Source organism: Numenius arquata, chromosome 9 (genome assembly GCF_964106895.1).
Source record: "Numenius arquata chromosome 9, bNumArq3.hap1.1, whole genome shotgun sequence".
NCBI classification, from domain to species: Eukaryota; Metazoa; Chordata; class Aves; order Charadriiformes; family Scolopacidae; genus Numenius; species Numenius arquata.
This window is the reverse complement of record NC_133584.1, coordinates 28,967,782-28,991,407: the sequence shown is the minus strand read 5'-3', so window position 1 is coordinate 28,991,407 and position 23,626 is coordinate 28,967,782. Positions and strand designations below refer to the sequence as shown.

General features: G+C 47.0%; 1 protein-coding gene across 1 annotated transcript; it reads left to right on the top strand.

Annotated features, from left to right (window-relative positions):
* Positions 1-222: 222 nt before the first annotated feature.
* ATG4B (autophagy related 4B cysteine peptidase) lies at positions 223-23,626 on the top strand. The gene is made up of 13 exons (XM_074153192.1): positions 223-288; positions 5,587-5,685; positions 6,212-6,283; positions 8,330-8,428; positions 10,140-10,241; positions 11,202-11,274; positions 12,371-12,450; positions 16,650-16,846; positions 17,846-17,924; positions 18,661-18,806; positions 19,443-19,499; positions 19,778-19,871; positions 21,785-23,626. The coding sequence occupies exons 1-13, from the start codon at positions 279-281 to the stop codon at positions 21,856-21,858; spliced, it is 1,182 nt and encodes a 393-aa protein (XP_074009293.1). The 5' UTR covers positions 223-278; the 3' UTR covers positions 21,859-23,626.

Here is a 23,626-nt window from a genome sequence, read left to right as displayed (position 1 = left end):
CGCCCAGCCTCGGCCCCGCTGCCGACCTGGGACCTTTCCCCCTCCCCGCGCCGCTTCTCCGTACGGCAAAATGGCGTCCCCCTAGTGCGCGGAGGAAGCCGCGCTGCGGGGAGCACCGTGACGAGCGCCGCCGGCAGCCAACCGCCGCGGAGGCCGGCAGCCAGCGGCGCTCCTATTGGGCGGGCGCCTCTCCCGCACTAGCAGCCGTGCAGGGCCGCGCCGGGGCGTATGTGTCGGCGGGGACGGCAGCGGCCGCAGCCCTCGGCGGGGCCGCCGCCATGGACGCAGGTGGGTGGTGGCGGCTGGGGTGGCCCCTTCCCGCGCCGTAGCCGGGGCAGGGTGGCCTCTTTCCGCTTCAGGAGCCCGCGGCTCGCCCTGGCGGCCCTTGGAGGCCTGCGGTTTCCCGGGGCGGCCCAGGCCCAGGCGGCCCGGAGCGGCGCGGCCTCCGCTGGCGCCGTGAGGTGCGGCCCGAGCCCGGCTGGCGGTCACCGCTCCCCGGGCCTGAGGGGCCCGGCGGGGCTCGGCCGTCTCTCCAGCGAGGGAAGACGGTGGGTTGGGGCGGCCCAGGCCATGGCTCCGTTGCCGTTGGTGCAGGCCGGAGCCCTGTCAGCAGGGAGCTGGATCCCTCTAGCCCTTCCCCACCCGGCTCTCGCCGTCGGTCCGAAGAAGCTCTTCGGCGTTTTTTGGTGGCTGCCTGGGAAGCCACCTGCACTGCCAAAGCGGTGACAGGGCAGGTGTCCCCGTGCTCTGCTCCTGAGGTGCTGCCGCCGCCTTTGTTGTTCCGAAGGGGGGTCGTCACCTCTGCTGCCTGCAGTAGAGATTTTGTGTCCATGCAGGGGGAGGAAAGGAAGAAGTGTGTTGGCACTTGGGCTGGGACTCACTTCTTTCTACCCTTCACGTAGTAACAGCTTTCATCCACCCTCTGCAGAGATAAGTGTTGTTCTGTAATAACGAACATCTTCCCGTGCCGCGTGGGCTCCTCCTCCGCGCTGGGCGAGTGCGTGTGCGGAGGGAATTCACAGTAGCTCCTGTCCCTGAAGGCTGCTGGTTTGGCTTGTTTCTGTCCTTGGTGCAGGCGCTGCTGTTGTCAGTGTTGATAGTGTCCCCGCTTTATGCCTGATGCGTCCTTGTACGTCGTTGCATCCAATCTCTCATGTTTCAGCACGTGAACTTACACAGCCTGAGCCGGGGGATATCTTTACTTTCCCTTTGTGTGAGCATTACGAGGCTTATCAAGGGAGGGAGAAGCTCGTTGTGATAGGGAGAGGGGCTGGGTCTCCTCTGTGCAAAGAGGATGGGTCTCTGGGCTTTGGAGCAATGAGAGCTCAAGCCCCTTGGCGTCCAGCCTGGCTCCTGAGATGGTCAGGGACCTCATGGTCAGACTTTGAACTGTTTGATCTGGGCCTCCGAGAAAGCACCACTCTCCAGTCGACTGACTTTCCTCCCTGTGTGTCTCTTAACTCCTTGTTGTTACTTAGATAATCAGATTTTGTCTTGTTTGAAAGAGCTTAATGTTTCTTCTGCAAAGGCCAGAAATAAAGATTCAGGTTGTTCTTCAGTTTTCTGCTTTCTAGGCATTTTTCAGCAACGAGCTTTACCTACACGGTGAATTTACCTTCTCTTGTTGACTCTCTTTTGAAATATTCTATATCCAGTAGCTCTCCTCCTTTCCACTCTGCCTTGGGTGCTGTACCTTTGTCAGCTGAGGGAGGTGATTGTCCATCCCACTTCTCATTTTTTCATGGTGGTGTTAATCGGAAGCTGAAGGACTCGGGGAAAATGTGTCTTAGCCCTTGTGGGCTCTCCCTGAGAAGCATTACAGTGTTGGAGAGAGAGGCACCTCTAGGGACTGGGGGAAGCCCAAGAAGCAATTTGGGAAGTGAGTTATTGCAAAGCCTGGTTTTCCTTTGGTGTGGTTCTTCAACAAAGCATCTAAGCTGTGCAGGCAAACTGTAACCGAGATGCTGGAGTGAATATCAGCTGTTTTGCTGAGCAAACCACAGGGAAAGTCATTTGCCATATATCTGTTTGAGTCATCAAAGTTTTGACTTGTTTCCCAAAGTTCGTAGAAAACCAAACAGCTTTGGTTTTGGTAAAGCAGGTAGAGTTAGTGTCTGTCAAGGACTTGATACTTGCCGTAAGCACATTATCTTGCCTTCAGCACGTTTGCAAACTGGCATCACCAGTCAGGGTCTGCTCCCCGATGCCTGGCTGCGCTTCTGTGGTTGTTTATGTGGGAGCTTATTAAAGATTGAGCTTATGTTTTTAGCTTGGCTTTTCATTGTACAGCTTAAGAATATAAGAGGGGGAGGCGAGATTTCACCCTCTAATTCCATGTACGGAGACAGTTTTTCTTGTCTATGTCAAGATGGTCGTGCTCAGGTTTAGTAAACTGGTATTGAAAGTCCCTGCGGTACCGGTACTGCGGGTGCACGTGGGGTGCATCAAGGGTCGGTTCCTCCGCTTCATACAAGGCAGGCTTTTGTGATGTGGCCCGTTATCTTATAACTGAGTAGATCTAACCACACGCACAGAAGTGGAAGAGAACCCAAACACTCAGACTTAATGCTGGTGTTTAATGCGGGTATAGTTTGAATATCTTTACCTAGGTTCTTTAATATAGGTGTTTTGTGGAGTGGTGCATACAAAGCTTTGCCTTTTCTGTCAGGGCTTTCTAGGGAGTGTGTGGGACGAGAAGGTGTTGTGGGGCACTACAGCAGACCCCATGGAAGGTGTGCCCATGGGGTAGAGATCCAGCCAACCTTGCATTGTTCACAGCCCGAGGCTCCTGGAAAGCGAGGCTGCCTTTCTGAGGGCGTGCTTTGCAGGGCTGAAACTCTCGGCTTTTTAATTATAAATCGACTGTGCATGGAAAGAAGTTGAACTGTTGTATGTGATGTGCACTCAGATTTTCTGCAGAAGCTGCAGCTCTACTGTCCTGGATGCTCAGAGGTCAGTATTTAAAATAGATTGAGGGCTTCTTTGAAGGTGAAGTTTTGGAGTGCTGCCTGAGAAATTTGCTGATCTTGCCCAACTTTTGCAGCTCTGAAGAGAGCATCTTCAAATAAGATTTCTGCTTGGTACATTTCCAGTTTTATTTATTTTCAGACCCTTTGCCTCTAACGGGGAGCGAAAGGTTCCTGTGCAATTTGTGACACTCTTTGTCCCCCTGTCTGAATTGTTTGGATCCCACTGGCTTATATTTAGCTCATCTGGGGAATAGCACAACAGATGTACTTTTGAAAAAAGTGCCAGAGTGTCTGAAGGTAGATGTTTGAAAAGGAAGCACTTTATTGGCTTCAAGCCTTGTGGGGAGTTTATTGCTCCCATTATAAAATGGGATGGTGGATAGCTTGATAGTTTCTGTGTAGCATCCTTGTTTCAGTAATTTTATTTAAACTTTTTGAGGCTCCTTTGTCAGAGAGTGGGGATTCATGGTAAGCTTAAGAACTGACAAAATACACCACAAAATATTCCTTGGACCTTTAAAACTTATCTGAGAACTTCAGGTTTTATTTTGAGATCGTATCTGGTAACGCACCAAATTTAAAAAAAAAAAAAAAAGCCTAACGACTAGCTTCCCTTTGAGCTGTCAGAATAAACTTGTAATGTTGCATCCCAAAGGGACACTTCCGAAAATTAAGGGAGAAAGTCAAATGTGGTGCACGCTTGAAAACATCTGCAGAAGTCACATTGCTTTCCACCCTGGAAAGAAATCTCCAACCCTGAGCAAGGACAGGGTGAAAGCAAGCCAGGCTATTAAGTAGAGATAGAGACAAAAAGCACGGACTGCTGGGGATTCGTAAAGTTTGGCTAGTATATTTTTAATATATATTCTTAATTCCCCTGCTAAGGTTTGTTAGAGGATTAGTTTGCTGGTACTTTTCTGTGCAAGCAGAATTGTTTTGCTTTAGCTTGCTGTTGAGAAGTCACACTCAACAGAAGTCACACCACGGGATGGGAACGTGTGTCCCACACTATCCTAAATGTGCCTGAAGCAGTCTATAGCCCAATTCACACGAGGAACGTGCTTTAAATCTTTTGGGCTAGGGTTAGGACCAGAGTCTAATTGAAAATTTGATTTAGGAGCCTATTTTCATCTCTGTTCTGCCAGGGTTCCTGCTTAAACAGTAGTTGCTCTTGGTGATGGTGTCTTCCTGCTGCTACTTATTTTCTTTGACGTTTGGAATTGGAATTTGAGATCAAGAGAGCCTACAGGAGGCAAAAATGTCTTGCGCAGCTTGTTTGCCCAAGCACAACTTAGATGTCTGGAAGGAAGGGGAGCAGAAACTCTTGGTGACTTCCTGGAGCTATCATTGATGCAAATCAGTCAAATTGTTATTTACTGGTGCTCCGGATGACGCTTTGAAAAGCTAAGCAGGGAATGATTGGGAGGAAAGCTCAGCTGAGGTCTGCTGCGTAGGCAGCACCAGAGAAAAGCAGCAGGTGACTCCCCTGGGAAACAATAAGTGAGATGGGCACCATGGAGGGTGGTGGCTTTCACAGAAAACAGGGCTGAGGAGCTTGTGGTCGTTTAGTCCGTTGCCCTGTTTTAAACTCATGTCGTGTTACTGCACAATTTATTGCATCTGCTGTAAGAAAGATTTTCAATAATCCCTTTAACAGCTACAGAAGAGTCTGGCTTAGTTATGCTTTAAATTTTTGTTAAAGAATTGACACCTACAAAATTAGGTGGTTCATTTCCAGGGTTCCAAGACCATTTTAAAGTGCCTTATTTTCAAATACAGACCTAATGGAGCACAGCTCATGCAGCTCTCCTTGGTTATTTTCGTCCCCAAAAGTCACTCCGCCTGTGTCTTTTGCACGAGAGCTCAGGCTGCTGAGCTGTTCTGTGGTGGTCGTGGAAGAGGAGGTGGATGTCCAGGCACTGATGGGTGCCATGCTGTGAAGGGAGACAGTAAAATAGACATAAAGTTTGCCTGTCGCCTGTGACCGAATACATCTCTGCACAGCTCTGTGTTCCTTGGATTAGCGTGATATCAGCAAAGGCAGTGCTGCTCCTTGGGCTGCAGGCCGGTTTCGGTGCAGGTGATGACTTCTGCTGCATTCATTGCCCCTTGAGGAGGGACTGACTTGCGGAGCGAGGTTTAGTTCCCATCTTAATGTCATCTGTGCTTTTGGTGTCCCACCACCAAATATTACATCCTCTGGAAGAACGATTTTAATCACTTCACTCTCTTGAAAAGAGGACCTTGACATCGTTGCTGATGACGGGTCTAGCGTGCACGATGGTGGGAAGCAGAGTGCAGCTGTCGCGTGAAGTCCTAGATGTTTTCTTGACTGTTTTCTGCCCCGGGCAGAACCTGGAGCTGACCTAACCTGGAAATCCCTCTGCTTTTCTGCTTGTGGAGCAGCCGGGAGTGAGCTGGGGCTCTGCCAGCTCTCTCTGCCTTCCAAGCGTCAGTGGTCGCAGGGGCAGCCGTACCGTTTCTTGCCAGCTCGAGCCAGGTGCTCTGGGTGTGTAAGTTGCTGGTCCACAGCAGCTCTGATTCTGTAGTTTTGCACGATTTTTAAAACCCAAGGAAAAGCTATGAAAGGTATGTAATTTCTTCTTTCTCTTTCTAGCTACTCTTACCTATGACACTCTCAGGTTCGAGTATGAAGACTTTCCTGAGACCAAAGAACCCGTCTGGATCCTCGGCCGGAAATACAGTGTTTTTACAGGTATTTTTCATGCTCGGTGCAACATTCTGTAATGCTCCAGAGGACTTCGTTAGTGTTGCGCTTTGCTTCCTGAGCAGCAAAGTGACTGCAGAGTGTGTCTCTTTGCTGGCAGAGCAGCAGACTGTGAGTGCTGTGCTTCTTTCTTTCTGGCCATCTCTGTGGGCTCTGGAATTTTTTTGTGCAGAAAGTTCCCATTTAGTAGTTATTGGGACTTGTGTCATGGGACAAGGATGGTTGAGGCAAGGGGATAGCTCAGGGAAAAGGCAGAAAAATGGTTTACTGCTTCATAGTTTGCCTATGGCCATGACTTCCTTAGGTTGGTTGCAGCTGTTTTGGGGGGGGGAAAGAAAGTTTCTTCTGCACAGCAGCACTGTCCTGTTCCTCAGCCAGACTTTTCCTCTCTGGGTGCACAGAGTGAGTGAGGAGCAGAATGCTGCTGTTCTTGGGGAGGGTGGGTGAGAGATGAATTTAGCTGTGTTTGGTGCTACCCTCATGTGTGTGCCTTTCGATGCTGAAAAATTTTCAGAGAAAGAAGAAATCCTGTTGGATGTGACCTCTCGGCTTTGGTTCACCTACAGAAAGAACTTCCCTGCTATTGGTATGTACTGTGGATGAGTCTAAGTATATCCTGGGAATGATGATAATCCAGTTATCTCTACCTAATAAAACAGTCCCCACAAGCATGACATTAATGATAGGATAGACTTTTTGTTTATCTGATAATAAGAATTCCTCATCCCCTTGGACGTGAGGGATAACAGTGATTTTAAAAAGGGCAGAAGAATGAGTTTGGGAAGCCTACCTAGAAATATCCTTTCTTTGAGCAACATGAGGAGATTTTTGTACTTCATGTTCATTAAGTCCTATGTAAGTCTAACGTGAAATATTATTTAACGATTGTCTTGGGCTTGAAGTGGATTAAAGACATGAAAGCTAGAGATATGATACAGAAATTACTGCTTTTGTGTATCTGCTCTGGAATATGTGGGGGGTTTTGTTTGTTTGTGTGAGGGGTTTTTAATTGCCTGAATTGGCTGTTACACACAGGAACTGTAGTTATATGGGGAACATTTCCCTGTGAACTTGAAGGAGGATGTCTTGGTTCCATAAGATATTCTGCATGGTCTCTTCTGTGGTGTGGTTTTGTGTAGTGACTGAAAGGGGTATCAGAAGAGATCTGAGAGCAGGTAAATGGGATTCCAAGCCCCATCCATGTCCTTGCTGTCAGCGTCATCCCCAGCAGTTGATGGGGGAAATGGTTCCAACGTGGAAAAGAGACTTTGTGGTAGCTGGTCCTTCTGGCTTGTTCTATTCCTTCCCTACTGGGAAACCCTTTGCCTAACAAGCTGTGAGACATCTTTGATGCACTTTAATCCCTTTAAATTCACGTTTGTGAGCCATAGTTAAACACATGCTAACCCTTCAATTCCAAATGCATGTTTAACTATGGCTCACAAACGTGATTGGGGTTTCTGTGCGAGTTATTAGAGGGTGGGGAGGCAGGAAGAAATGCCATTTTCTGAGTCATTTCCCATTGACTGTATAGATATAGTTTGCATGTCATAGGGTAAACCTTTTCCTTTTTCAGTCTTTCATTTTTTATTGTTGGCCACTTCTTGTGATTCTTGCCCACTTAAATACTGTAAGCTCTTCATATGGTAAGGGGAATATCTTATGCCAGTTTGGTAAAGCAGTACCAATTTTGGATGTTGTGTATGTCATATATTGCTGGCAAAATTATAGAAGATAGCCACTGACCATCCAGAAGTTGATTAAATAGTTCTCTTGGGTGATTTTTCTCCCTGTGCTTTTCATGCAAAGTCGTTGCATGTGATTGAAAGAAAAAAGCAGCATTACAAAGAAACTACTTTTACCAGGGGTGCTAAGGTGCAGCTGACTGTGTGGTTGTAAGACAGCTCCCTTGCTCTGGTGACACTAAACGTTTTATCTATGAAACTTGCAATAATAGCCAGAGCTTCAGTGGAGGAGCAGCAGTTTCCTTTTGAAGTTCTGTCAGGGAGATGCTTCCAGCCTTGAGGCCTTTGTCTCAGACTTTCCAGCATGAGCTAATATCCCGTTTATACTCCAATATTATGTAGGATGTGGGTTTTTTCGTTGCTGGGGTGGGGTTTTTTTGACTGTTGGCTGCTTTTTTTTTGGCCTATGTTGTTCACTCTGGAATCTCATCCAGTCATAGCTGCTTATGATGTGGGAATTCCTTGGGACTGATTTGTTTTGCGTGATGAGTTGCCTTTTCAAGATGACGATTACAAGAAGCTACCTGTAACAAGCACCTCTGAGTAGAAATGTGTCTCTGAACTGGGCTGGAAGTCTGCAAGTAGGCTCAAGAGCTGTGGTGCTCCTCAGAAATTCAGCTCGCTTTCTGTTTGAGTTGTTTGGATTTCCCTTTGAAGGTTTTTTTTCCCCTTTCAGTTCGTCTTAGAGGGCTTTTTTGTTTGTTTTTAAGGGATGTCATTACTTACTGATAACTACATTTTTGTTTCTCAGCCTTGGGTGTGTGAGCTAAGATAGTCCTTATTCCCTGCCTGATTTCTTGGCTGTGCAGGCTTACAGCGCTTTCATTTCTTCTTCTTGGCACTGTTTTACTATTCATTACATATTTATTTTCTCTCCTTCTTTACAGGAGGAACCGGTCCCACATCTGATACTGGCTGGGGCTGTATGTTGCGGTGTGGCCAGATGATCTTTGCTCAGGCCTTGGTCTGCAGGCATTTGGGAAGAGGTAAAACAGCACATGGCCTGTACTGACATCCAGGCCACATGCCTCGCACAAGTGCAGTACTTGTAAGGACAGCAGATGACTCAGCTGGGGATTGCTGAGGGCTCTCTGCCTCTTTCTTCAATCTTCTCAACTTCAGAGCTGTTGAGAGAAAAGTCTGCTGCAAACCCAGAAGCTTTTTCTCTGCTGTCTGCAACTCTACATATAGTTGTCCAAGCCTTAAAACAAAGCAGAGCCCTGTAACATGCTGGTTAAATCCACTGAGGCCAAACACGTACTAGATTTTTCTTGAAGGGTTTTTTATATAGCTGAAGTTTAAAACAACTTAGTAGATTTATTCTTGTTTATAGTTCTGTTTTGTCACAAAGCCCTCACTGAGAGTAGTCTCCTCTCCCTGAATGCTCCTGTTCTTGTGCTTGACCTGTGCTTGGTCTGTAAGCAGCTATGCTGGAGAGATTTTTTGAGTTGATGGCCTTTGAATTTGTGGGGGATAATTTGTGGAGTGAGGTTGTTAAAGGAGAAGCTGCTGCCCGAGCACTTGCTGCCGAGTCACACGCACACCACGCAAGTCTTCAGCTGCCAGGACCAGGGTCCCTTCGCAGTGGGCAATCCGTGTGAGCCGATGGGTGCCCCTTTCCACTCCTCTCACGCACATACACTCTTACTCTTGTGCGCACTCTCTCCTGCTTCAGGCTCAACCCTGGGTTTCCTGCTGCAGTCTCAGGCATCAGATTTTATAAAAATAAGTAATTTAATTGAAAGCAAGCAAGCTTTCAGCAGCAAGGTACAGCAGCAAGGTCAGCCTGGGCTGGGTGCCTCCGATATGGGAGGGACCTCAAACAAAGAAATCCCTGGGCGATTGCACCGTTGCAATCTCTACACCTGCCCCTTGCACATTGTTCACGTGTCTGTTAGTCCAATGGTGATTTTTGGTCTGGGATCTTCTGACATCTCATTGGATTCGTTTTCTGTGCTCAGGCCGGTGGCCATTAACTGCTCTTATCTTGTTGATGTGCAGTCTCTGCTGAGGGTTGTAGCCTCCTCCTTATCTTCTGGTTTATGCTTCTTGTGCACCTGCGCTCGCTGGCAGAACATGGGGAACTGAAAAGTCCCAGACTTAGGGAAAATACTACCAAAACATCAGTGTGTTATCGACATTTTTGTTACACTAAAAGACTAAACACATCACTGTACCAGCTGCTAGGAAAATTACTATGAAAATTAACTCTATTGTGACCTAAAGGCTTCAGCAAATCTAGCTACTCATGCTAAGTAAAGCTAAGCAAACAGCATAAATCACACCATATTATAATCCTAAGTAAATTATTCTAAACAAAACTCATTTATTTAAGCAAAACAACTAATATCTCTCAACAGAGGTCACCTGTTTTTTTCCCAGAATACGTAGCTCATGCCTGTCAATGAGAAATTGTAAAGCTATTTTCCATCTGGGGGCTAGAGGTACAATTTATGTTTTCTGATTTTTTGTTTGTTTGTTTAGTTGCTTTTCTGTGGGTGATATTCCTTTATCTCAGCTGTGAGAATGCTTACTTTTCTTTCAGAATTCATCCTTTAGTGTTGGGAATGCCTCACATGCCTAGTAATAAGATAGCGATATGAAAATCGCGTCAGTTGATTGCACATTGAAGAGAATTGTAGATCTCGGTTGCTAATAAATACTGTGTTATATTTCATGTATTCTCTTCTCCCTTAGACTGGAGGTGGATAAAAGGGAAGAGGCAGATGGATAATTACTTCAATGTTCTTAATGCCTTCATTGACAAAAAGGACAGCTACTACTCCATTCACCAGATAGGTAAGAGTCTGGGTGCTGAAGAGTGTGGAGATACTCAGTCTGGGTTTCCCATGAAGGTCAAACATCACTCTGTGTTTGTTTTACTATCTTAGCCAAAAAATAAAATAACCCAACAAGTAGTTTGGGTAGTACGTGATACTATGCTGCTTGTTTTCTGACGTGATGTAAAGCTACCACTCTTTATTATGGATTATGACAGACTTTTCTTCTTGTCTCCATTAAAACCATCAGGTTTGCCTAATGCTTTAGGTTATATTCATCATCATTTTCCATATCCTAGCTAGCTAAGGTGAGGGGAATGTGTGTGGTTCCTGTTCTCAGTAGGACCTTGTAATATGAGAAGATTGTTGAACAAAGAAATTCTCAGTAGTAAATGGACTAAAGAAGGATCTCACTTTGATATAAACTTCCCTGGCAAATAAAAGAGAAGCAGCCTGCACAGTTTTTCCTACAGAGTATTAAGGAACCTATAGCTTTGGTGAACAGAACTGCAGATTACAGGGGTGGTCCTGGTAATCAAACACTCTTAAGTAAAATTTCTTCTGAAGTAACATTTGGAGAATCATAGAATGGTTCAGGTTGGAAGGGACCTTAAAGATCATCCAGTCCCACCCCCCTGCCCTAGGCAGGGACACCTCCCACCAGACCAAGTCGCTCAAAGCCCCGTCCAACCTGGCCTTGAACCCCTCCAGGGATGGGGCAGCCACAGCTTCTCTGGGTAATTGCATTTTGAACTTCTGCGTTACTGCCTTTTGGGGAAAGGATTTATTTTACAGTCCTTGAGGATATGCTTCTCTCTCCCATCTACACTAAGATACCTCGTGAAAGGGTAGATTCTGCTGAGTCAAAAATGTTTCCAAGTGAGATTTCTTCCCTATTAAATACAAAGTCTAATTAGGAAGGGATGCAGTGTAGGTGAAATTATTTGCTAAATTATTTTGGTTTTTTCTTGTGATGCAGCCCAGATGGGAGTTGGAGAGGGAAAATCCATAGGTCAGTGGTATGGACCAAACACAGTTGCACAAGTGCTCAAGTAAGTGCTGCTATTTTTCCTTTGTATCTTTTGAACCATGCAGTGGGGTCATTTGGTTTGTAATACCTCCTAGTGTGCAGGTTCCTGCCTATTGACTGAAGCCCAACTGTATCTTTCAATGCTGTTAGCAGGCAACCTGCTTGACCTTATTGAACTGCTTGGGCAGGACCTTGAAAGGAGCCCTTCTGTCATTCAGATGCTGGCAGGACGTGAGAGAAAACAGGTTTCAAGTGGAGGACAACACCCAAAAATCTCTCTCCAGGTCCCACAAGTAACGTGCTTGCCACTAGCACTGAGTACAATACTCTGCAGCAGACCAGAAGCAAGGGTCAAAGTAGATGATCCTTGCTGTCATTTGGATCTGTGCAAGCCTCCGAGTTGCCTCTGCTGACCTGACAGCAGCGTCATTGTTATCAAAAAGCTGCCAGTGAGCCATCAAGTCACTAATGCATTAGCATGAAAGCATTAATATTTGCTGCCTGGGTCCCATGGTGACAGGCAGAGGATCAGAGCGGTGCTGGAGCATGGGCTGCCTTTAATAACTGGGACACACTGTGTTTTGAGAAACGTTCTCCCTCCTATCATCATTCTTTCCTCACTTTGATTAGGTAATTCTATGATTCTATGATTCTATGTGAGCAAGGAGCTCCCTAGAGTCCTTGCTTTCCCAGGTCATAAACCGTATGCTGAATTAGCCCAGGATCTGGTGTAGGTGATCAGGAGATACTGTAGGGAAAGTAAAAGAGATATTTTAGGGTGGGGTTTTTTTTCATTTATTATTATTTACTTTTTGTGCTGTCTCACTTTCTGGTAACCAGAAGCTACGGGATTTGAGTTGGAGATTGTTATCGGGGCTCTTGTACTTAGTAGCCGCCGAAGGACAAATTCCCAGGTGTAGTCCCATTGGCAATCTGGACAGAGTAACTTGTGGCAACAGAGTTTACAACTACTTGTATAAAAACATACTTCACAGCATAATTGATGAAAGCCAGTCTCTCCTAATCCAGTTTCTCCTCTTTGGTACACCACCATCTTTGTCTCGTAGTTGTAACTAATCCTTGCTTACTTTTTTTTTTTTTTTTAAATATTCCTGTAGAAAACTTGCAACTTTTGATACATGGAGTTCACTGGCAGTGCATATAGCCATGGACAACACGGTAGTGATGGAAGAAATCCGTAAGTATCACAGGGAGGTAGAATGTGATATATCCTCTGACAGCAAGAAGCCAGAAAAAAAACTGGAGAGCGTATAGTAGTACAACACAACAAGCATGAAGTAAATGTTTTGTCTTAAAGTTGTGTCCCAGTGTGCTAAAACCAGATGCGAATTGCTGTTCTAGGGCAAGGAAGTCCCTTGTTTGACTTCTGCTTCATCTGATAAAGCCTTTGACTTGGCACTGTGGCCTCTGGATCTGGAGAGAAGGTCCACTGACCTTCAGAGAGTAGGTAGGAGCTGCCTGGGAGGTGGTGTCAAACTCACTTATGGCCACAGGTAGGAAGCAGTAAATGGCTGCTTCCTCTCTCATATAATGGGGTAGGAATGTCTCTGCTGTTAGGCACAGTAAGAAAACTAGAACAGATTGCTGAAGAGGAAAATGAACAAAATTAGGGGGGATGGGGAGCAGAGAGAAGGGAATCTATGTCTGGAGTAGATCTCTTATCTTTTAAGGAGTCCTCACTGGTGGTTGTTTGTTTTTTTTTTTTCTTTCTGTTTTTTTGGTGCATCCTGACAGCAGGATGTCTCTGGTGGCTGAGCAGCTGTGCAGTGTGTTCATCCCTAGCGTGCTTCCTTGGGCTGCAGTAACCGAAGCTGAATGCTGGCATTGCTGGTTGCTCCAGTCCTGCGTGGTCCTGGCCTTCCCCTCGCTTGCTTTAGGCTAGCTCGTGAGGCAGTACGCTTACACAGCACAAAGCCACACTGTGTTTCCTGCTGGGTCAGCGTTCTGAAACGGCACATAGAACAGTCCAGTGAGCACTGGAGCTGGTGTAAGGTTACAGGTGAGACTGTGGCAGGCACCATTTAGGCTGGCTTCGGCTGCCACGGAGGCAAAAATCAATTAACAGGCAATTTGTCCCTAGAGTGCAGGACAGGCACTTCACAAAGTCACATCTCTTACCAGGTAGTCTCAATTGAGAGGCCAAGTATCGTGGCTTCAGCCAAATTTATCAAAACCAGACTGACAGATGGTCCTCCCCCTCGTTCCTTCCCCCCCCCCCCCCCCCCCCCCCGCAAAAAGAGAGGAGAGGAAGAAGTAAGGAGACTTAGAAGTTTAGAATCATAGAATCATCCAGGTTGGAAGAGACCCTTGGGATCATCGAGTCCAACCATCTACCCTACACTACAAAGTTCTTCCCTATATCATATCCCCCAACACCACATCCAAATGTCTCTTAAACACATCCAGGGTTGGTGACTCAACCACCTCCCTGGGCAGCCTATTCCAATGCCCGACCACTCTTTCTGTGTTTAGAATGAACTAAACTACTTTAATGAAGACATTTAATATTAAAATCAAAAAGAAAAAAATAATGAAATAGATACAATATATACAAAACCATATCAAGCTCCCAGGATGACGTCACCGGCAGGCACTGGGGAAGTCCCAGACTGGACTCAACGACGGATGGGAACTGGGTTCCAGCTCTGGAGTCAGGAACATATGGATCAGGATCAAAGGCAGATGAACGGAGTCCTCTTCAGATGCCGGCCATTGAAGAAAGAGAATAGACCCTTAGATCCCTCAGCTTTTATACCGAGCGTGGGGCAGATGGGATGGAATACCCCAGTTGGTTGGTTTTGGGTCACCTGTCTTGTCCGCTCCTCCCCACAGGTGGGACCCCTCTATGCTTTTCTGTTTCCGACCCTCCAATGGGGCCAATAATGAAATTGGCTGACCTTGGTTGTTATAGCAATAAATATAAGCAAGAGCCTCTCTGCATACCATTCCTTGGCATGAAGCACAAACATTGGTCTTATCACTCTGAGAACAAGCAGTTTTCTCCATAATATGCCGTTAATCTCGGAGAGCTAGAAGAGACCTAGCTAAGATATGAAATTGCAGAACAGAAAGTTGGTTCTGTTTTACTTCAAACCGGGACACCACGAAACGTAGGATCTGATTGAGAAGTGCTTGTCTAACCTTGGGTACACATAGTCCTGTGAAGGTATGTGCTGATGCCCTTGGCTTAAACATGAAGGGCCAGCGTGAAGACAGAAATTGGATTTATCTTTCATCTTTAGCCTGAAAACCTTATTTCTAGAACTGAAGCATGCTGGCTGCAAGGCTTGGATGCATTGCAGGCTCTCATCTGTGTGGCTTGTGTTCGGTGCTGACGCTGCTTCCAGTAATGTGTCCGTGCGGCTTGTAAGGTGTGTGGGGTGTTCATTTATTTTCCTCAAATGTGAATCGTGATGTACCCATTGAGGGCTTGAAAGTCGCTGTATGAGTGGTCCTGTGTGTTATATAACGCCTATCTACAGACATATACCTTGTGCCCCAAACGTGTGGGGATAGTGAAGCGTTCAGAAGGTAACGCCATTTCACACATTTGTGAAGTTTGGTCAGTGGTACTGTTCAGCATAAGGTATGTAGGAAATACCTTTTGCTCCAGCAGTGAAGAAAACATCCGTCTTTATCCCTTCTGAGTCAGTCTGTTGTATGAGAAAGGGGCTCTTAGGTGCGTGTTGGAGGATCCTGTGCATCAGAAAGGTGGTGAGAAACCAAGACAGTAAAGCCAGTACCTGACAGCAGCCACAGCAGAAGAGATGTATCAAATCCATTGGAGTGTGTTTGTAGTAAATAGTTTGGATCCAGCTGGGAAGCTTTAGGCAGGTTCCGCTGTGCTGTGGCACCGTAGTCCTGCAAAGCCCGATGAAGAGGCTGGGTGAGTTCAGTCTTTGCCAAGTTCCCCGCTGCTGAAACCGGGGTCAAACCTGCTCACGTCGCAGCGCAGGATTGCCAGCTGCTTTGCCCGAGGAGGAAACCTGCAGTGAGACCCTGTGCAGCAACAGCCCTGGCTCAGCAGCCGATTTCAGATCATCAGAACAGACAGGCTGCTGCCAACAAAAAAACCCATGACCTTTGCTGTTTTAGCAGGATAAATCACTAGGAATAATGATGTTCAATTTTCTCAGGACCTCTGATCGCTATAATATGTCTGTGCGTGAGAGATGCACTCGAATACCTTCTCCCTCCTCGAGGGACCGTATAGGGATCACCTGCAAACTCTTCAGTGCAGGTTGTCTCTCATACTGAGGCTTTAGATCAAAGTCCCTTTTCTTCTACCTTGGGTGGAACATTCTCTTTGTTCAGCTGGGTTTGAGACTCTTGCTAGCATGCAAACACCTTGTTGAAATTGCTGGTGATGAAGGTGTTTGTTTACATTGTGTTCTACCTGCTAGAGTGTCCTGGCATTCAGCTTAGGCCAGGAATAAATCAAGTGAGCCTCTGGCATTTTGTTTAATTGCCTTAGCTTCGTGATTAAAGTGCTGTGGGTTTCTTTGGGGTTTGGGTTTTTTCTTCACACACCCAGCAAATAATGGAATATGGTCAGTGAGACAGGTAGGCTTGGAGATGTTTCCGCACCGGAACTTACGTCATCTGTTGCATTATAGCCTGGCTGTGTGTTTGTGTAGAATGAGGATGCATAGCGCTTACATCATGCCTGTGCCCTGAGGAGCTTTACTGCCCCATAGCTTACGGGAAAAAACTTGTGCTGAAATTCCAGAGTGTAATGATCATCCTGCTGTAGGTCTCTAAAGTAGCTTCTGAATGATCCCTGATAAAATTTCTGAAGGCTTTAGTGAACTTTATGAAAATTACAACTTCTGTAGACACTGTTTATATCTTGTTACAGCGCTGATTACGGGTGAATATTTCCTGTGTTAAGCCGTAACGCTTTCCTCATTTGGTTCAACTGTCTTCGTCTCCTCCATGAACTCCTCTGGAGTTGAACGCTCCAGATTTTTCTCTTTCTGCCTACATGCTCTCTGAATTCAGGACTCTTGCCTGACCTCCTCGTCAGCTCCTTCAACCTTGTTGGCACAGGTTGTTCCTTAGCTGCTCACCCGCTGGGAGAATTTGCATTTTAACAGCCGGCCAGATGGTGGCTGTGAGTACAGCATGCTTTGGCATAATCTTGATGTAAGCTTAGATGAAACGTGGAGCCCTACCAGAAGCCCAGCAGGGAGTACATACACCGCACAATCCAGCACTGGACCTTCTTAAGCTTTTCTTTTTTCTCTTTTTTTTTTTTTTGAAGTGTTGTAGGCATTTAATAAGTAGCAATTGTTGATCAGAGCTTGAATAGAATTACTGCAGGTCTAGAAACGGAGGTTATTTCTGATGCTTTCTGCTCATGTTCCCTTTCTATAGGGCGGTTGTGCCAGTCCAACTTCCCGTGTGCTGGAGCTGCAGCATGCCCGGCCGTGGAGTCAGACGTGCTCTATAACGGGTACCCAGAGGACGCGGGGGTTAGAGATAGGCTCTCACTGTGGAAACCATTGGTGCTGCTGATACCTCTCCGCCTTGGGCTCACAGAGATCAATGAAGCCTATATTGAAACACTAAAGGTAGGGTATGTGGAGATGAATTCTTGGCGTTCTCATGCTTAAGGACCCTGTTGTGAATTAAGTCATTTCTGGAATTTGGCTCTGGGGCAAAAATACTCAGAAATAATTGTTCTGTTTTCAAAAGAAAAATGTGTTTAGAGACAATCCTTGTCAGAGGTCAGGATGTGTGTTCTTGCAGGCTTTAGTCAGGAAAACGTGTAGGGCTTTTGGAGGGTTGTGTTTTCTGGTGTTTGGGGGTTTTTTTTAAGGATCTAACTTCACAACTTAATCTCAGTCCCTCTTTGTGTTTAGATGGTACCAACCTGCTGAAGCACTTGTTCAGCACAACTCTACTGTGCTTGGTGGCAACCTGAGCATTAACAAACGTAGTGTTGCAAACTCCCTGTGGCTCTGATGCTGGAGCTTGCACTGCAGACTGAGGCTGGAATTCAGCTGATGGTTGCAGTGTGGAGTATCAGAATTCAGGGTGTGCAGAGTACATGCACAAGACAGGGTACACGTTGTCTTGCTGTACTAATGCTAGCAAGCTTTGAGCTGCACAGTTAAGAGAGCTCCAATTTCATGTGAGGTTACTTGCCCTTAACTCAGTAGATGGTGCTGGATACTGCAGCTGGATAAGGAACTTAAACTGTTTCCCGAATGATCATTCCCTGCTGAGAGCACTCTTGCAACCTGATGACAGCTTCAGGTTGCCACTGACTGCAGCAGAGCCAGGCCCTGCCTGGGCTGAGTCCTGGAGTAATGCTACTTCTTCTGTTTGGTCCATCTGTCTGTTCCTGTCAGCAGTTAAAGGTGGTTTTGAGCAGCTTCTGTGTTACTTGAAAGCCCTGTGTTGCAGCCTTCAGCCTTCCTGGCAGAGCTTCTCTCCAGAAATGGCTGATTCTGCTGATTTTCAGTGTCTCCATCTTTCTTTCCCACTGCATTTTTGGATGTTTGCCTTTGTTGCCACCTGCTGTCTCGCTGTCTGTCAGCTGTGTGTTTTCTGTATTGCTTTTCCAGCACTGCTTCATGATGCCCCAGTCCCTGGGAGTGATCGGAGGGAAACCAAACAGTGCTCACTACTTCATTGGCTATGTAGGTGAGTACCCAGAGTACTGCAAAGACTTTCCAAGCATCTTTCCCCAGCTAAAAAATGCGTGAGGAGCGGTACAGCTCTCCTGCTGGGTCTGTGGTGCGTGCTGCAGGGTTCCTCTTTCCTGCTGGAAGTGTGGAAGGTTGCTGCGGACTGAACAACTTTGTGAGGACCCAAGTGATGTAGTTTTGAACGGTGGCTGTGGTACAGGCTGTGAACTTCTTCTGTGTAACCCTAAATCCTAAATCTCTAAAGAGGTGTGCATAGAGGCCTCCTCCTAGGTTCAGAGCTGACCTCCCTTCAGGGGCTTGGCTGGATTTAACTGTCCTTTAGTTGTCCCCTTCCTGAAACTCTACAAACTGTTGTCTGTTTACTCTCCTCCTTCTCTCGGATTTTCTGTCTCTGCCCAAGATGTCAATCTGGTTGTGCTTTGGATTTCTGGAGCCGACTTGAGCTTGCACAGGAGCCTGAAAGGCATGTGCAGGAACAGTATCCAAATGGTGGCTGCTGCTGTGGAGTGGGCACCGTGGTTCTGCTGGCAGCTGGCTCTTTGCCTGGATGAGAAGCATTTGGGGAAGTGGCTGAAAACAAGTTGTCCCTAGAATGTGGGTTCCTCTTTGGGGTTACAAGAGCTGGCTCTGTCATCACTCTTCTTCCTCTTTGTATCTCACCGTTTGCTTCTGAGAAATCCAGCTCTTTGGAACAGTTCTTCCTGTTGATGTCTCCTTGCCTGTCTGTGCAGGTGAGGAGCTCATTTACCTGGATCCCCACACTACGCAGCCCGCAGTGGAGCCCAACGACAGCGGCTGTCTCCCCGACGAAAGCTTCCACTGCCAGCACCCTCCCTGCAGAATGAGCATTGCCGAGCTTGACCCCTCCATTGCGGTGGTGCGTTCCTGCTGCTTGCTCCCCATCACCCAGAGGACCGGCATTGTGGTCCCTTTGTTTCACGGCTGTCTCTTTCCCTCGGGAAGGGGCAAGGGCAGTGGTGGTGGGATGGGTACTCTGCAGGCGTGCTGTGCTCCGGGCAAGGGCTGCTGTGGCTTTCAGTAACATCGGTACAGAAGCTCCTCATGCAGGAAGCAGTTTGGATGCAAGGACATCCCCCTTGTATGGCCATTAAATGCCATTCTTCATGGGGCAGTGTTCTCTCAGGTTTAGTTTGGGCTTTGGTTCCTGCCTTTTGATGGATCCATTCCTGAATCCATATTACAATTCGGTGTGGCTTGTTTCTAGTTGAACCCGAGATGCCTGCCCTTTGTTTCCACGTGGGTTGTTTCTGCCCAGTTTTCCTTCTGCAATAGAGCAGGCCGTTACATCAATGCTTCCAGCACTTGGATAGTCTGGTCGTATCAAGCGTGTGGGGAGTGTTCAGTTGAATGGGGCGGTGTAAGCCAGTTTAAAAGCAAGGCAGTTGGGTGGTGTAACTGCTCGTAGACTGGTTCCGTTCCTCGGCATTAATACAAGGCTTTAAGACTGAAATGATCAGTCAACAATATATAAAGAAAAGTTCTTTTTTTACAGGGCTTTTTCTGCAACACAGAGGAGGACTTTAACGATTGGTGCCAGCAAATCAAAAAGGTTTGTGTTTCTATCACCAGTTAAGGAATATAGGGTATTGCCTTGTTTCAAACCACTGCACAGAGAGCATGTTCTCTGCAGCATGATCCCATTTTAAAGCACATGAAAATAGTTTATTAAAATACCAAAAAAAGCATAGCTCTGAAATCCTGCTGATGATGGGAGTCAAAGATTTGAGAAACGTTTTTTAAGCTGCGATGAAATCTCTCCCTTAAAGACCCAGAACACCGGGAGTACCAAGAATTCTTGGTTCTCATGGCTCTGTTCTTGCTCCACAGCTGTCCCTGGTAAGAGGAGCACTGCCAATGTTCGAGCTGGTTGAACGCCAGCCCTCGCATTTCTCCAACCCTGACGTCCTCAATCTTACACCAGGTGAGGCCGCACGGGGAAGTAGAGCTATGGGTGAGCCGGTCCCTTTTGGTTTTCTGGAAATTGTGTGGGGTTGCACAGTGACTTCTAGTATGTTCCTGTTCTGCTGGGAGTTTGATACAGAGCTTTTAGGTCAATTCATCTAGTTCTTTGGCTTTTGACTAGCAGTTTGCAGATCCCACGCTGCCTCAGGATGGTTTTTAGAATGAGTCTGTGAATGGTGGTGGTGACTGAAGGGAAGAAAAAACAGTTTGTAGGCTATCACAGCAGCGTGGATCTCTGACTCGTAAAAGGATGCTTGGAGGAATCAAAAGGGTCCATTGAAAAGGCTGAAAACTGAGTTTCTAGGTAATGAAAATGGTCAAAGACAGGGCTGGTCAAACTCGGTTCCAGTGTAAGGCACTCCGTCCCTCTGTGTGTGCCAATGCAAAAAGGAACGAGTGCTGGGCAGTATCTCAGCTGTCAGACTCTGCTTATCATGTTAATAACGTGCACAAACATTGCAGGAGATAAAGAGCCATTGACAGCTTTTGCCAAGAGGAGTGAGTGTGCATGGAAAACTTACCCTGCCACCAGGCATTGGACTGTGTCCCGTCATTTGCATCCTGCACCTTGTCCTTCCTTGCTATCTCTCTCTCTCTCCCTTAGCATGAACTTTCAAAGCCTTCCTTACCTCACTGCCCTTTTCTGTTAGAATGCTTGATTCCCTTAAACTGTCAATTGATCTTTGCCTGTATTAAATTGTCCCTAATTGCTGCCTTTCTTACTCTTAAAAATGTTTTTGTAATGGGCTACTTGTCCTTCTCCTGCTTCCCTAGCTTGCAGAGCCCCTCCTGTCTGCTATGGCCATTCTGGTTCTCTTACAGCCCTACCCCTCACTAGAAGGATTAATCATACTCTCACCAACGTCCAGCCCCTTGTTTTTTATTTTCCCCAGACATTTGGGTTCTCTGCTGCGTTCCTGAAGTGAAGGGGGCTGTTCCTCTGAGGAGCACCTCTGGGAATTGTGCTGCCAGGACCCACGGACACTGCAGTTTGATCAAGAACAGTGACACTAGGCATTTGCACACACTACTATGGGATTAAAGTCTGTCACAAAATGTTTAGGGGGGGCTGCAGCCTTGTGTCCATACGCTTCTTCTCTGTCCCCAGCCATCAATTATCCCTGTTTGGCTTTTGGCTGGCTGTTCTGCCAAGTCGAGTGTGTGCTTTCTTGAAGCCTGAGTTAATGTAGGTTTCTCCTTTACTTCCCCAATTTGCCCATGCGTTCTCACCTGAATTTCCCCTATGGTAAAATTGCTTCCCTTTCAGGTATCTGCTCCCTCCTCGACACAGAGTTGGAAGGATGGACAGGGAGGGGTCAAGTACGTTACCTTTCCTCACAAAATGGACTGTAGTAATTGCTTTTGGGAGAGTGTGTGTTGTGTAATTACATTCCCCAGTAGCTGAATCAAAGGCAACTATAGCAGAAAACAAGTGTCTAATACATGGGGCCGGGGAGGGGGTGGGGGGGGAATGTTCCTCTATCATTTAATTGGGCCAGAAAACTTCAGGAATATTAGTCCAGACCTGGGTCAGTTCTCCTATTTTGAGCCTCTTTAGGCAGAACTGTCTTCTGCTAATTGAGAGCTGCTGCAGGGGAAGGTTGTATAAAACAGTCACGGCACAGAGTAGCTCCGCACCAGGGCTGTGTCCGGGGTCTGGGAAGCACCTTCTGCACACCGTATCATTCTCTCCAGTGCATTTTCTGTGCTACTGCTGTCTTCTATTTTTCATCGCTCCTCAGAGCCTTCGCTCAGGTGTGTCACAGAGTCTCTTGGAAACTGTGGGCCCATGACACTCCAGTTCTGCTGGTCTCGCTGACGCTGAGCAGTCAGTGCGTCCCACGGAGGTTGTGCTTTCTCTTTCTCTTGCAGACTCCTCTGACGCTGACAGATTGGAAAGGTTCTTTGACTCGGAAGATGAAGACTTCGAAATCCTATCCCTTTGAAAACAAATAAGAAACTGACTCTGCAAATTTGTGTTATGTGTGGGGAGAAGGGGGGGAGGGAAGCTCCTTCGAGAGCCTGGGGCTACCGGTTTTCATAGGTGCTTGCTGCCATCCCTGCCTCTTGTCCATCCTGGCCTTCTGTGCAGCCTCTGAGCGGAGCGCGCATTGTCTGCCTTGGGATGAAGAACCAAGTGGGTGTTACAGCCTTACAGCTGGAGTCAGAATTTCTCAGCAGAAAACAGCGGCTGGAAGTGGATGCAGTGGTGCTTAGGAGCTCAAAGCCTGTCTGTTACATCAGCAGGCCAGTTGGCCTTCTGGGGGAGGCATAGAAATCGTTAGAGCGCTCAGTCCTTACGTGGGGACTCCCCTCTGAAGCTTAAGTAGAGCCACCCCTCATTTAGCAGGTAAAATGTACAGTTAATCCCTTTAGCAGCTTCTCTTCTCACTGGCCAACTTGGACTGCAGCTCACAGTGCGAACCAACAGCAGACAAGTCCCAAGGAGACCGCTGTGAAGCCCCGGGAGTGCAGGTGGCCGGGCTTCCTACAAGTACCACCCTGTTCATGCTCTGCAGCACCCAGCGCGTCCTCACAGGCGCAGTGCCCCGCTCCTGCTCACCTCCTGTGAAACAGCAGTTGAGGGAACTTACATGTGACTGGTAATTCAATAAGCGAAAGGCTGTTCGGGACAGTGGAGCAGACCCATGCTGCTGGGGAGAACATCTCAATCCGTTTATGTAACGGCAGAAGGAATAGAAGGAGAGCAGAAAATGTGTGTTTTCTTGCTCAGTGAGTCGATAAAGCATTGTGCTTCTACAATGGATTAACCTCTACAGCAAGTATCTTCAGGAAGGCTGCTTCGAGCAGAGAATGGGATTCTACAGCCTTGGAAAAAAAAAAAAAAAAAAGTCCGCAGCTGGGAGAGGCGAAAGGGGACAGCTGAGACCTGCCAGTCATGTGCCTGCCTGTTCCTGCGCCCCGGTGTGCTGGCGTAGCATCTCTGGAATTAATCCTGTTGGTACCAAAAATGTGAGCTATAAAAGTCCTCAAGGTATTTTCGGTGGGTTGTTCAGCAGTTCCTCTCATTACTCCTGTTAGACATTCCCTTTCCAAATCAGAAAAGGTGCCTGAAGGTCACGTAGGCTTCCCAGTGGCGTCGGCACCTTTCCTTTTGTCTTCTGCCAGCTCCCCCTCCCTGCAGAGTATGCACAAAGGTACAATAGGAGCTAAGCCAGAGAATCATCCCAAAGAGGGCAGTAAAGACAGAATGCCTTGAGAAGGTCCAATTATACTGGAAATTTTAGCTACTTTAAGATGATGGCTCTGCCTAGGGCCCTTCTCCACACAGAATTCGGAGAAAGGTAAACCGTGGAGGAGAGCTGTCTTAATGCAAACTGCAATGGAAGTTGCTGGAGTAGCTTCCCTAGTGCATGCTGCAGATCACAGACCTGTTTACAAGGCTTTGGTTTGTACGTTTAGGATTGGAACCTGTCAGTTGATGCTTTTATGCCCAAGGATGGTGACAGCTGGCTAGAAATGACCTCTTTCCCCTGTGACTGACCTACTGATGCTCTAACTGTCCCTACGCTATCCAAAAGCAGAGGTTTGAACTGGGAACCACAATGCTTCTGTCACTAAATTATTATTTGCTGCTTTCTGCCTGCTTCTCCTCTTCTCTCTTGTAGTTGGGGAAGAGGCAGCAGAGGAAGTGGGGCTGTGCTCCATTCATCTGCTTTCAATTTGTATCTGAATAAACAGATCTAAAACCTT